We start from the raw sequence: 15,808 nt of genomic DNA on the forward strand, positions 1-15,808 counted from the left end.
AGCACACTATCATGTTTACTTTAGTTTTATTTTAAGTCTTAGAATTGTGTAATATAGATATTTCAGCTTCATTCTTTTAAAAAGCTATGTTAGCATTTACACCTGAAATTTATTTAGTTTTTAAAATATTTATTTATATTGCTGTGTTGGGTCTTAGTTTTGACATGTGGGATCTTTCATTGCAGCCCACACTCTCTAGTTGTAGTGTGTGGGCTTACTTGCTCTGCAGCATGTGGGAACTTAGTTCCCTGACCAGGGATCAAACCTGAGTACTCTGCATTGCAAGGCAGATTCTTAACCACTGTACCACAGGAAAGTCCTTACACCTGAATTTTGTACATAGTAAGTAGCTTCAGTAGAGTCCAGCTCTTTGTAACCTTATAGACAGTAGCCTGCCAGGCTCCTCTGCCCATGGGATTCCCCAAGCAAGAATACTGGAATGGGTTGCCATGCCCTCCTTCAGGGGGATCTTCCTCATCCAGGGATCTAACCCAGGTCTCATTCATTGCAGGCAGATCTTAAGATCTGAGCCACCAGGGAAGCCCACATTGGAATTTTAGAATCAGCTTAATTTCTACAAGAAAAGTAAGAAGGTCTATTAATCTATATATAAATTTGGAGAGAACTGGCATCTTAGTAATGTTGAGCACTTTAATCCCTAAACATGATGTATATCTATGTTAATTCAGGTATTCATTTCTCTCAACAATATTTTTGTAGTTTTCAGTGCACTGGACTTACACATTTTTGTCTGACTTGCTCCCATGTATTTCAAATTTCTGGGGCTCTTGCAAAAGGCATTTTTATAACTCCTAGTCCCAAATTTTCATTGTTATAATATATACATATAAATGATCTTTATTGATCTTATAAGGTTTGTTTATTCTGATCTTTCTACACTCACAAAGAGCATTTTAGTATCGTTCACCTACAAAAAAAGAGAGTTTTATTCTTCCATTCTAGTATGGATGCTTTTCCTTTTCTAGTCTTACTGCACTGGCAATGTTGAATAGAAATAGCGAGAGCAGACATGTTCCTGATCTTAGAAGAAAGGGATGTAGTCTTTCTCCACTGAATATAATTTTGGCTATAGGGGTTTGGTAGATGCTCCTTAAGATTAAGGAAATCCATTCTATTTCTAGTTTGCTGAGATTATCAGAAATTGATGATGAATTTTGGTAAATGCTTTATCTGTATCTATTGAGATAATTATATGGTGGGCTTATTTATGCTTAAAATTTTTATTCAGTTTTTTAACATGGTGAATTATAATTTTTGATTTTCAAATATTAAACCTACTATGCATTACTTGCATAAACCCCACTTGGTAATACCATATTATCTGCTTTATATGCCATTGGATCTGATTTGCTAAAATTTTGTTCTCCATTTCTGCAGCTCTATTAATGAGCTACAGTTTAATGATTTTTAACTTTTGTCTTTGGTTTGGTTTTAGGGCATATTTGTTTCATAAAATTAGTTGGACATCAGTCCTTATCCCTCCACTGTCTGAGCTTATGCAAGACTGATATTGTTTCTTACATAAATGCTTCATAATAATTCCTCAGTGAAAACTTCTGGACTAGAATTTTTATGTGAGCATGGGAAGGGTTTGATAATTCAATTTCCTTAGTAGATATAGAGCTATTCATATTTTGCTTCATTTTGCTACTTACTTGGTTAGTGTTAGGTAATATGTGTTTCTCAAGTTATTTGTCCATCTTTCTTCAGTCTTCTTCGTTCTGCTGTTAAAAGCCCATCTGGTAAATGATTCTTTCTTATATTTTACTTTTCAAATCTAGATTTTTCTTTTCTTTTTCTTTTTTACACAATTTCCAGTGCTCTGTTATGATTCTCTATCTGTTCACTTATTATTAGCAGAGTTCCCTTTAAACCAACAAATATATTTATCCTATCTGCTTTAAATTACTCTCCCTTTTTAATCATTTAATTTCACTGTCAGTCGCTGATTCATAGTGGCTGCTGTTGCTGCTAAGTTGCTTCAGTCGTGTCCAACTCTGTGCGACCCCACAGACGGCAGCCCACCAGGCTCCCCCGTCCCTGGGATTCTCCATAGTGGCTAGGTTTATGCTATTTAATCATCAGCAACAATGGCACTTATCTCACACGCTAGTAAAGTAATGCTCAAAATTCTCCAAGCCAGGCTTCAGCAATACGTGAACCGCGAACTCCCTGATGTTCAAGCTGCTTTTAGAAAAGGCAGAGGAACCAGAGATCAAATTGCTAACATCTTCTGGATCATGGAAAAAACAAGAGAGTTCCAGAAAAACATCTATTTCTGCTTTATTGACTATGCCAAAGCTTTTGACTGTGTGGATCACAATAAACTGTGGAAAATTCTGAAAGAGATGGGAATACCAGACCACCTAACCTGCCTCTTGAGAAACCTGTATGCAGGTCAGGAAGCAACAGTTAGAACTGGACGTGGAAGAACAGACTGGTTCCAAATAAGAAAAGGAGTACGTCAAGGCTGTATATTGTCACCCTGCTTATTTAATTTATATGCAGAGTACATCATAAGAAACACTGGGCTGGAAGAAGCACAAGCTGGAATCAAGATGGCCAGGGAAAGTATCAATAACCTCAGATATGCAGATGACACCACCCTTACGGCAGAAAGTGAAGAGGAACTAAAAAGCCTCTTGATGAAAGTGAAAGAGGAGAGTGAAAAAGTTGGCTTAAAGCTCAACATTCAGAAAACGAAGATCATGGCATCTGGTCCCATCACTTCATGGGAAACAGATGGGGAAACAGTGGAAACAGTGGAAACAGTGTCAGACTTTATTTTGGGGGGCTCCAAAATCACTGCAGATGGTGACTGCAGCCATGAAATTAAAAGACGCTTATGTTGATGTATGGCAAAACCAATACAATATTGTAAAGTAATTAACCTCCAATTAAAATAAATAAATTTATATTAAAAAATAATTTAAAAAAGACCCTTACTCCTTGGAAGCAAAGTTATGACCAACTTAGATAGCACACTGAAAAGCAGAGACATTACTTTGCCAACAAAGGTCCATCTAGTCAAGGCTATGGTTTTTCCTGTGGTCATGTATGGATGTGAGAGTTGGACTGTGAAGAAGGCTGAGTGCCGAAGAATTGATGCTTTTGAACTGTGGTGTTGGAGAAGACTCTTGAGAGTCCCTTGGACGGCAAGGAGATCCAACCAGTCCATTCTGAAGGAGATCAGCCCTGGGATGTCTTTGGAAGGAATGATGCTGAGGCTGAAACTCCAGTACTTTGGCCACCTCATGTGAAGAGTTGACTCATTGGAAAAGACTTTGCTGCTGGGAGGGATTGGGGACAGGAGGAGCAGGGAACAACAGAGGATGAGATGGCTGGATGGCATCACCAATTCGATGGACGTGAGTTTGAGTGAACTCCAGGAGTTGGTGATGGACAGGGAGGCCTGGTGTGCTGCGATTCATGGGGTCGCAAAGAGTTGGACACGACTGAGCGACTGAACTGAACTGAATACTTACTTTGTAATCAGTTGTCTAAAAATTCTAACATCTGTGTCATTGCAGAGTTAGTTTTCATTTATTGGTCGTTTTTTTTTTTTTGACTATAGGTCACTTTTACTTGTTACTTCACAGATCTTGTTGTGTTAGTATCTAGCAGGTTTTAATTGCATACTGGACATTGTACTTAATATGTACACACATCCTGGATTATTTTATATTGTCTGAAAAGTACTGAACATTTGTTTTAGGAAATAGCTAACTCAGCTCAGTTAACACTTAAAACTCCATTTTCCTTTCAATGGACAGCAGTTAAATCTGTGTTGCCTTATTGCGGCCTTTAAGCTGTTCCTTTCTACTGGGTTGAATGAATCCTCCTGTATACATATAAAGTTCAAGGTTCAACCAAGTATTTGGGTGACATTTCCAAGCAAATTTTTGGGCTCTCCATTCTGTAACTCTCTACATTCCAGCATATCTCCCATCATTTTATAGCCATTCTGGCATCCTCAATTCTGTCCTTGACTTCTCAAGCCGCTAGAACTGTGGTTTTCTGTCTGCCATCGTACCATCCGTTGCCACACAGACTGAAAGGTACACCCAGGATAAAAAGGTACATAAGTGCAAACATGCCCACTGTACTTGCCTTCTTTAAGAGGTAGAATTTGCTCTACTGTTTTCCTACTTCAGTCACTCTCCTATGCTATTAAATAGTTGTTATATTTTGTCCAGAATGTTCACTTCTTAAGAGTCAACCTGATAAAAGTCATTCCACTAATGTCAGAAATGAATCCCTCTTGGTCTTTTTACCACTACAGAAATTACCTTTACCATAAAACTACTCCCCTCAAACTAATGTTACTCAAATAATGGTTCTGTATAACACTCTTCAATTATTATTAATAGGTGTTCTGTTGGAAGGAAAGTGGGTTAAATAAAGCTTAGAAATATAACTTTGCAAAACAAATAGGTTTCTTTACTCCAGGACTTTTAAACCCCTTTAATATGCTAGTGTACCTTCTATAAGCCTAAATGGAATATGCTCAAGATACTATCCTGAACTTTTTCTTATATAATTAGTAATGTTCAGTGATTCATTCAAAAATATTAATTGAGTCTCAAAGAATGAAGACTAGAGTATGATCAACTTCCCCCAGTACAATTCTTTTTAAACTACAGTTCACTATCCCTTTTTAAACACATCTAATTTCAGTGTCAGTCACTGATTCATAGTAGCTAGGTTTGTGCTATTTAATCATCACTAATACTTTGTAATCATCATATCTATACAGTAAGAATGCTGTTATGAGAAAAGTAAGATGAAAGTAGAGATGCAGCAATCATTAACTTACATGGACTAGACAAAAATACATGAAATTGCCTAGTATGGTGTCCAGCATAGATTAGTAGCCTGATAAATGTTTCGTTCCTTAAGTGTTGTTTTTACTTTCTTTTGCCTATTAAGTCAGTAATTTCAAGATTCATCAGAGATTGGCAGACTATAGTTATCAGGCCAAATGCAGTCAGAAGCCCATTCTGTATAGTCCAAAAGCTAAAAATCTTTTTAACGCTATTAAAGGACTATTTTTTAAAAAGGAGAAAAACATGTGATAGAGACCTTATGTAGCTCAAAAAGCCTAAAACATTTGCTATCTGGCTCTTTACAGAAAGTGTTTGCTGACTTCTGAGATATAGTCTAATCCCTATAGTAATCTAAAATAAGCAGCATAGTAAAATTCATTTTACTTAATTATATTTATTTATTATATTCATTTTAATTATATGCTGGGGTAGAAGTCCTATTTTTTTAATTAAAATCAGTATTTCATTAGTTTTCTAAATTTTTGAAGGATTAACTCATATCTTACCTTTTCTCCTTTTATACCACTACAGTCACACTTTGATCCTGGAGAACACCCATAGCAAGCCTATAAGGAAGAGAAAGAGGGAGGAAAATCATTAAATATGAACCTAAAAACCAGACTCTGACTTATGACTCAGATGAATTCAACAATCCAAACTTTTAAAACAACTACCATAAAAATATCTAAAAGGATAAATACTATAGACAACGTTTATCTCTGAGGAATCATCCATTTTTTATTGTATACATTTCTGTTTGAACTCTTTAAAATGAGAAAATACAATACTTATAAAGTGAAAAATGTCTTTTTAAAAATGAAAAAAAAATCCATACAACTTCCCCTTAATATGATTTTCAGCTCTAAGGAACTCCTTTTTTTTCTAACATTGCTTGTAAGAAATTACCTCTCACTCTATGTTAGCAAAGTCTTTGGCAACTAGCCAAAGATGATTGCCACTTAAAGTCCCTCGCTTTTCTGCATGCATTAGCAATCAGGGAGCATGAAATATATACTACCTTTTACCACCTTTCTTTCCTTTGCTTCCACTCTTTCATCACTAGTAGCTTAATCTCTAATACCTCCAAGTTTGACTTCAGATGCTGTTCCCAGAGCCCAGGTGCCTTAAACAGCCACTACTAACAAGCTCATTCTCTCATACTAGGAACTGAAGTACTGGAGCCAGAAAAATACCCTTCTCCAAAATAAGAACCTTAGAACAAGAAGACAACAGATGATGTCTGCCATCCAGAACTATCCTTTACTCTTGCATGAAGTTGAACTGCTTAGAAAAACAAACAGTAATTAGTTTAACATATGTAGATAGTTCACCATTTATATAAAATAAGGTGTTGTGCTCCTCATCAAATAAAAGAAATTATGTGATATAAATATGTAAATGAATGTTTATAATGTTCAGCCTTGGGAGGCTATGATTTAAAATGTACTGTAGCCTCCTTCCCAACATTCCATGCTTTCCTTTACTCCAATCATTACCATAGTACCTTCCCCAATTCTTATCAAAGCGCTAACCTTGTTCTTCTATTTAAAACTCCTAACACACTCAGCCACAACTAGAAGTCACTCTCACGCTAGAATTCCTTTTCCTAATTATAACAGCAAATAATAATGGCTTGATATTGGGGGAAATCTCCCACTCACATTGCAAAAAGCTGTTTCAGTAAAAGATGTGCATTTGACATTTCAAATGAAACTGTTATATGTCTATATTCATAGGTGATTAAGTTATACACTTTAGTTTTAGTGTTATGTATCAACTACATTACAGGTTAAATAGACTTATTCAGACTTACTTATTCATCAGATATAAACTGAGCATTATAAGAAGTCAGAAAACACGTTAGGTGTTAATATTGAATAAGGCACACTCATTCTAACATATATAACTAATTCAACAAATACATATTGATCACCTGTTATGTGCCAGCCATTTGGTTACGTTAGATGCAGGTAGTGATACAAAGACAGTATATCACTGCTCTCTAATGGGTAGGATAATCCTATACATAAATATTACATTACAAATTGTCAGGAACACACATCAATTTAAGATATTTAGTAGTGTTCTGTGCAAACATGAATTCTATATTCCAAAGTAAAACTTAAAAACTTTAGAATTTATTGATTCATGAGAGTAGTTATATTCACTGAATTAGACTGTGCATATTAACAGCATTCAATTATATTCATTAATGGAGTAAAGGATAGTGATAATCAAAAATGACTGTAAATCTAAGAATTAACCTTGACTTTGCATTATAAATGTAAATATATTTGCATAGACTTTTGGTTCTGTAAGTAAAAGGTGGTGTAATATTCTATTGTCATCTATCATTAGCAGTTCTATTTTTTTATGTGTTATCTGTATGTTATATATGTATATATTTATAATACTGCATGTGTGTGTGTGTTAGTTACTCAGTTGTGTCCTACTCTTTGTGACTCCATGGACTGTAGCCTACCAGGCTCCTTTATCCATGGAATTTCCCAGGCACGAGTGCTGGAGTGGGTTGTCATTTCCTTTTCCAGGGGATCTTCCTGACTCAGGGATCAAACCTGAGTCTCTCGCATTGCAGGAAGATTCTTTACCATCTATCTGAGCCACCAGGGAAGCCCATAATACTGAATATTTTCACTTATATGTGGAATCTAAAAAGTAAAACAAACTAGTATATATAGCAAAAAAGGAAATAAACTCAGATATAGAAAACAAATTAGTAGTTACCAGTGGAGGGAAAGAAGAGGGGAGAAGGGAGATAGCGATGGGGATTAAGAAGTACAAGCTATTATGTATCAAATAAATAAGCTACTAGTATATATTGAACAACACAAGGAATATAGCCAATATTTTTTAACAACTATAAATGCAGTATAAATTTTAAAATTGTGAATCACTGGTTGTACACCTGAAACTTATATTGTAAATCAACTATAGCACAGTTAAAATTTAAAAAAAAAAAAGTAAAGGAGTTCTAACATTTAAAATACAAACTAAGTTCCTGAAAATAATTTAAAGCAACAACCTAACAGGATTTCATCAATATGGAGAAGATAATATGCAACTTGTCTTTATAATTGCATTTCTGATTTTTCAGTATCCAACAATATCCTTCAACTTGTAATATAATTTATAAACAAACAATAAAACTTTAGTCATGCATTCCATTTTGGAAGTGATTTTATACAAAGATTTTCTAGAAATTAATAATCTCATCATTTTGCACTTCTTTATAACTTAACATGTGGTTATACTTTAGAGAGGTCCCTGCTTAAAACATTTGGTGGCTACAGAAAAATATGCTTGAATTCAATTTGAAAATTTAATTTATATTCTATTTATTCCACCTAGGTTATGAAAATGACTCCAGTACCCAGTTCAAGAAACAAAAGGAAACTGTAATACATAAACCAACCACTAGATGCCACTTTTCTTACAGTTATAATCGTGATGCTCACAAGGAAATAGCTTCAATTTGACATCTGCTAAAAGGAACAATTTATTTTTTATCAACATCTATCAATACTGATTAGGTGCTTAATAAGAACCAAGCACAATATTAGGGCTGAGTTGTACAAAAAAATTAATGAGTGCTGCCTTTAAGGAACTTCCAATCTAGTAAAACAAAACAAGTCAGGCCCAAACAAATGAAAAGAATACTTAATATAATGCAATAATGATATAGCATACAACAGGAAGAGAAAAAGCTCCAAGATGAAACAAATACATCCTGATTTTACCTCAGGAACTGACTCACTACGTGACTACAGATAAGTCATTCCTGTACCCTAGATTTCAGGTTTCTCTTTGGTAAACTTATAGAGACAGACAATATACCTTTAGGTATTTTCTAGCTTTTATAGTCTGTGATTCAGTAGGATTTACCGAGTGAAAATGAGTTGTATAATCAATAATTGTTATCAAACTTAAGAGACTTCCTTTGAGCTTGGGAGTGTTCCTAATGGCTCTGCAGAAAATGTAAATAGCTGCATTCCAATTTTTTAAAATGTAGTAGAAATGTATCTAGAGCAAAATGGCCATGCTAAGCAATAAAATTATAATACAAATTTTTGTGAACAAAAAACATTATTAAGTACCTCAGTCTAAAGGACTTCTTAAGTCCATAGGGGAAAAGTACTGTAGGAGTTAAGTTTTAAAAAAATAAACTTTCAAAAACTGTGGAAAAACTATTCTACAAAGTCACTGAAGACTGTTGAAGCAAGAAAAGCAGTGCAACTATAGCAATGTTGTACACATTTTAGTGTGGGAGAAAATAATAAAAAGTAAAAAAGATTTTTTATTATCAAATAAAACATATCATGAAGATACAATAATTAAAACAGTATGGTATTACTCAAAGAATAGGCAGCTCAATTATCCAAAATACAAAGGCCAGAAACAGATATACATACACAGACACACACGTTTGCTATTTGATAAAAGTTGGAATATGAAATAGATAGGTCTTCCCTATAGCTCAAATGGTAAAGAACCCACCTGCAATGCAGGAGACCTGGGTTCAATCCCTGGGTTGGGAAGATCCTCTGGAGAAGGGAATGGCAACCCACTCCAGTATTCTTACCTGGAGAATCCTATGGACAGAGGAGCCTGGTGATTTATATAATCTGTGGGATCACAAAGAGTCAGACACGACTGAGTGACTAACACTACTATGAAATAAATGTAAAAATAATGGGCTGTTAACCTTGATGCTGGGCAAGTATAAAAAAACAATAAATTTAGATTTCAGGGTACTGCAGTCAAAAAAAAAGATTAAATGTATAAATGAAAGCAAACTTCTGTATGCATTAGGATCATTTATAAAACCTCACAGAAATTCAGATACTAGGACCTGATCCTAAAGATTTTATTTCAGTAAGCTTGAGGTTGACTATCAGAACCTAAAATTCTAATAAACATTTTTAGGTGATTTTGCTTCAGATGATCTGAGATATATACTACAAAATAATGGCACAGAGAAATAATATCCCAATAATGGAGTTAGGTATCAAAACAGTTAAAAAAAACTCTTATACTTGCAAAGAATGTAAAAATATCTTAAAAACCTCAAAGAGAAGCACAATAGGATTTATCAGGCCAAAATCTAAGGGGAAAAAATTCCAATAAACTGACCATAGAAACTACTTTTGCCCCAAGGGCATTTACCAGACTTGGGGAATTTGAGATTCTTGTTTTTAGTGTAAAGTGTAGTTGCTCAGTTGTGTCTGACTCTTTGCGACCCCGTGGACTGTAGCCCACCAGGCTCCTCTGTCCATGGAATTCTCCAGGCAAGAATATTGGAGTGGGTTGCCGTTTCCCTCTCCAGGGGATCTTCCTGACTCAGGGATCAAACCCAGGTCTCCTGCATTGCAGGCAGACGCTTTAACCTCTGAGCCACCAGGGAAGCCCCTGTTTTCAGTGTAAGGGAGAACCATATACAAAATAACCCCCGAGAATTTTAAGAAAAAGATATTTTGGATCTCAACAGAGAAGAACAAGGGGCAAAGATCCTTGAAAAACTATAACCACAAGCTGGCCATCCTACAGATTTGCAATTCAAGTTAGCATTTAGCTGGGTGGCCCACTAACTTCAAACTGTAAATTTTTTTAGAGTGGACTCAAACTGCTTCGACCTCCAGAGTCTGGATAAAATGCATATAAATCCTATGCAGAAGAGCATGTGTGTGTGCTTAGCAATGTCCAACTCTTTGCGACCCTATGGACCATGAACTGTAGCCTGCCAGGCTCCTCTGTCCATGGAATTCTTCAGGCAAAAACACTTGAGTGGGTTGCATTTCCTCCTCAGGCATCTTCCTGACTCAGACAGGCCACATCTCCTGCATTGGCAGGCAGATTCTTTACCACTGTGCCACCTGGGAAGCCCATAGAAGAGCATATGTTCATATTAAACTTCAGAGAATTTTTTTAAAAATCCTTTTTGAGAGGGAAATAAGCACTCACACTCAAAAATCACTAAGCATATAAGGAAGCAAAATACCATAAGCAAAAATCAGGAGAAACATGTCATAGCAGAAACTACTCAGCAAAGATTTCAAATATTAGAATTATTAGAAACAAAATACATAATGACTATTTTTACAATGATGAAAGGTTTTTAACTTTAAGACAATAAAGGAAATCATGTAAAAAAAGGTAACAGCTAAACTGAAATATAAATTCTAAAAGTAAAAACTATGATATTTAAAATTCAATGGATGAGCTTCACAGCAGACTAGATAACAGCTGAAGATAGACTTAGTAAAGTCAAAACAATTAAAGTGAAAAGGAATGATCTATAATGTAACATGGAGATGAAACATATGAGAAATGTAAAAGAATAGTTAAGAGGCATGGAAGAAAGAGTGAGGTAGTATAGCAAACAGGCAATTTGGGTTATAGAAAGAAGAGGCAAAAGAAGGAATGGGGCAGAGTCAATAGTAGAGATAATGGTGGAAAGTTTTTAAGAACTAATTAAAGACATCTGTGAGTCTAGAAGTCTAGCAGATCCAATGGAAGAAAAATCAAACCCCAAACTAGATGCAAAATAGGGTTACTTCAGAACATAAAGCCAAAAAAAACAAAAAAAGCCCTAAAAAGCATCAATAAAGGCAAGATAGACTGCCTTCAAATGGGCGACAATTAATTTAAAGATAAGTTCTCAGATATTCAACAGAAGACAGAATACCATGAAATTACATCTTTAATAAGCAAAAAGAAAACTGTCAACCCATAGTTTATACCCAGTGAAAATACCTTTCAAGAACACGATAAAAATACAAGCATTTCTAGACAAACAGAAACCGAGAAAGGATGCCCCCAGCAGGACCTCACAAAAGGAAATTTAAACCTTTTGAATATCTTCTCCTGTGTAAGAAAGGAAACACAAATGAAATGGAAGGTTTAAAATACAAAATGGAAATAAGAGAAAAAATAATACACTTGTGGTTGAATTTTAAAAAATACTAACTATAAAACAAAATTATAAAAATAGATGCAGTGCTCAAAAATGCAGAACTAACATGCACTGGAGAAGGAAATGGCAACCCACTCCAGTGTTCTTGCCTGGAGAATCCCAGGGATGGGGGAGCCTGGTGGGCTGCCGTCTATGGGGTTGCACAGAGTCAGAAACGACTGAAGTGACTTAGCAGCAGCAGCAGCAGCAGCAACAGAAAAACAGTGATAAAACAATGTAAGTTAGGAGAGGATGAGTGAAGTTAAAGATCCTAATGCCCTTGTAACTGTAAAAAACAAATATGGACATTGATTACTTTAGACTTTGATATGATAAGCATATAATATAGGAATTCTAATTTCCAGGATAAACCTTAAAAGAAGCCAAGTTTTCCAAATTATTAGAGAAAGGACAATACCCAAATCCGAAAGAAGACAAAAGAGAAGGACAGAAACAGAAAGTGCTATCTTAGAAAAGACAATACAATGGCACACTGTGATGAAATAATCAGACAAATCTGGAATATGGTACATTATAGAAAAAAACTATGATGGACTATACACAAACTCAGTGCCACGCCATGAGAGAGATGACTTTGTAAATGAGAGCTTGAGGAACTCTATGAATCATCTCCCTAAGGAAACAACAATAAATGATGAAATTTAGGAAAAAAAATTTCTGGCTTTATCTGAAAAACCTACAGCAAATGAAGAAACACTCATTCAACAAAATTTACTAAATTTCAGTGTGAATAAATATGGCATTTTAGCCATGACCCACTCCTTTCCTCTCCTCCTGCCCTGCTGAGTTTGACAAAAGCTCCACACAAGGTGGGAAGCAGACATGAATGCAGAGCTCTGTCTCCTTCCATCACCCAGTTGAGCATTACAGTAATGCCCAGTTCCAAACTACAGAAGTACTCCAAGCAAGAACAGTTGAGAGTTTTGTGATTCTTGTCTTCCACACAGTTCCAACTCATAAAAGATCTAACCTCTGGCATGGCAGGCTAAGAGTACTGGACTTGGTCACTCATAGAACAAAGGCTGATGCTAGTGTAATCAAGCTGAGGAGACCAGATGTTACTGTCCTTCTAGTATCCTGTTCACAATGCAGGGTGTCACTCTAAAAAAGAGGGTCACTATTTCTGCCATCAATTCTGGAGCAGTCACAGAGATTTTGCATGGGTGGGTCAGTTGACAGGTAGGGAGACCATAAAAAACAAAGATCTCTGAAGGTCTCCCTAAGGGTCTTGACTTTACCTGGAACAGATGTGGGGAATTTTAAACCAAAGGGCACTCTCAAAAACAACAGAAATTTTGGTGGAAAGCAATTAAGAAGAGGCAGATAGCTTTATGAGAACAAGTCAAACCACAAATCAGCTACAATTTACCAAAGATACCTGGAGAAAGAGAAAAAGAAGAGAAGCCTTGAAACTAGAACAAGTCTCAAAGATTTGGCTTCAAAGATTAACTTCTGAAACAGGCCCTAAATTAACTGTCAGAACCTGGAGCAATGCACGCCCAAGTAAGTAAGTAAGTAAGTAAGTAAGTAAGTGTTAGTCGCTCAGTCGTGCCCTGACTCTTTGCGACCCCATGGACTGCAGCCCACCAGGCTCCTCTCTCCATGGGATTTTCCAGGCAAGGATACTAGAGTGGGTTGCCATTTCCTTCTCTGGGGGATCTTCTCAAACCAGGGATCAAACCTGGGTCTCCTGCACTGCAGGAAGATTCTTTACCAACTGAGCTACAAGGGAAGCCCCATGCATGCTCAAAGACACTGTCAAAAACAATACAGCCACTAGTAAGTCATCAGTGAAGGTTTATAGCTGGGTAAGATACCAAAGGAAATCACCTTAAGAGAGAGAGCAGGGGAAAAAACCATCAAAGAGAACCCTGATAAATACATAGTCATATTAAGGTGACTGTGAACATGTCTAAGGCTACAACCTTTGGGTAGTGACATCAAATGCTGTACCATGTTGGGGAAAGAGACCTCAATCAAATAGTCTAGCAAATTCATTGAAAAAAATGGACAAGCAAGCAACAAGCCCTGGAGAGGAGGAGAATCAATAATCAGATTGGCTAAAATACATTACCTAAAAACTCCACATTTCAACAAAAGACATAAAGAAACAAGAAAGTATCCCATACAAAAGGGGAAAAAACAAGCAATAGAACTACTTTTCACAGGGCTGAGATGATGAAATTAGTGCACAAAAATGTCAAAGCACCCATTATACAAATATGTTCAAAGAATTAAAGGAAACAATGTTTAAAGAAGTATAATGATAGTATCTCAACTAATAGATAATATCAATAAAGAAACATACTTAAAAAAACGAATGGAATTCTAGAGTTGAAAAATAAAAGAAAACTAAAAAGAAAATTTCATTAGAGGGCTCAACAGTATATTTGAACTGGTTCAGTTCAGTTCAGTTGCTCAGTCATGTCCGACTCTTTGAGACCCCATGAATTGCAGCATGCCAGGCCTCCCTGTTCATCACCAACTCCCGGAGTTCACTCAGACTCACGTCCATCGAGTCTGTGATGCCATCCAGCCATCTCATCCTCAGTCGTCCCCTTCTTCTCCTGACCCCAATACCTCCCAGCATCAGAGTCTTTTCCAATGAGTCAACTCTTCGCATGAGGTGGCCAAAGTACTGCAGTTTCAGCTTTAGCATCATTCCTTCCACAGAAATCCCAGGGTTGATCTCCTTCAGAATGGACTGGTTGGATCTCCTTGCAGTCCAAGGGATTCTCAAGAGTCTTCTCCAACACCACACTTCAAAAGCATCAATTCTTCGGTGCTCAGCTTTCTTCACAGTCCAACTCTCACATCCATACATGACCACAGGAAAAACCATAGTCTTGACTAGACGGACGTCAGTTGGCAAAGTAATGTCTCTGCTTTTGAATATACTATCTAGGTTGGTCATAACTTTTCTTCCAAGGAGTAAGCGTCTTTTAATTTCATGGCTGCAGTCACCATCTGCAGTGATTTTGGAGCCCCCCAAAATAAAGTCTGACACTGTTTCCACTGTTTCCCCATCTATTTCCCATGAAGTGATGGGACCAGATGCCATGATCTTCGTTTTCTGAATGTTGAGCTTTAAGCCAACTTTTTCACTCTCCTCTTTCACTTTCATCAAGAGGCTTTTTAGTTCCTCTTCACTTTCTGCCATAAGGGTGGTGTCATCTGCATATCTGAGGTTATTGATATTTCTCCCAGCAATCTTCATTCCAGCTTGTGTTTCTTCCAGTCCAGCGTTTCTCATGATGTACTCTCCATAGAAGTTAAATAAGCAGGGTGACAATATACAGCCTTGACGTACTCCTTTTCCTGTTTGGAACCAGTCTGTTGTTCCATGTCCAGTTCTAACTGTTGCTTCCTGACCTGCATACAGATTTCTCAAGAGGCAGGTTAGGTGGTCTGGTATTCCCATCTCTTTCAGAATTTTCTACAGTTTATTGTGATCCACACAGTCAAAAGCTTTGGCATAGTCAATAAAGCAGAAATAGATGTTTTTCTGGAACTCTCTTGCTTTTTCCATGATCCAGCAGATGTTGGCAATTTGATCTCTGGTTCCTCTGCCTTTTCTAAAACCAGCTTGAACATCAGGGAGTTCGCGGTTCACGTATTGCTGAAGCCTGGCTTGGGGAATTTTGAGCATTACTTTACTAGTATGTGAGATGAGTGCAATTGTGCAGTAGTTTGAGCATTCTTTGGCATGGCCTTTCTTTGGAATTGGAATGAAAACTGACCTTTTCCAGTCCTGTGGCCAGTGCTGAGTTTTCCAAATTTCCTGGCATATTGAGTGCAGCACTTTCACAGCATCATCTTTCAGGATTTGAAACAGCTCAACTGGAATTCCATCACCTCCACTAGCTTTGTTCATAGTGATGCTTTCTAAGGCCCACTTGACTTCACTTTCCAAGATGTCTGGCTCTAGATTAGTGATCATATCATCATGATTATCTCGGTCGTGAAGATC

At 36.6% G+C, this 15,808-nt stretch overlaps 1 protein-coding gene across 2 annotated transcripts in view; it reads right to left on the bottom strand.

Moving 5' to 3' along the window:
• Positions 1–15,808, bottom strand: part of COL4A5 (collagen type IV alpha 5 chain) — a 251,533-nt gene that overhangs the window by 131,716 nt on the left and 104,009 nt on the right. For both annotated transcript variants that reach the window (XM_070292139.1, XM_070292138.1), the window contains exon 2: positions 5,354–5,413. In XM_070292139.1, coding sequence (XP_070148240.1) covers positions 5,354–5,413 — 60 coding nt within the window. The remainder of the gene's footprint in view (positions 1–5,353; positions 5,414–15,808) is intronic.

The sequence above is a fragment of the Ovis canadensis genome, chromosome X, assembly GCF_042477335.2.
Source record: "Ovis canadensis isolate MfBH-ARS-UI-01 breed Bighorn chromosome X, ARS-UI_OviCan_v2, whole genome shotgun sequence".
Taxonomy (NCBI): Eukaryota; Metazoa; Chordata; class Mammalia; order Artiodactyla; family Bovidae; genus Ovis; species Ovis canadensis.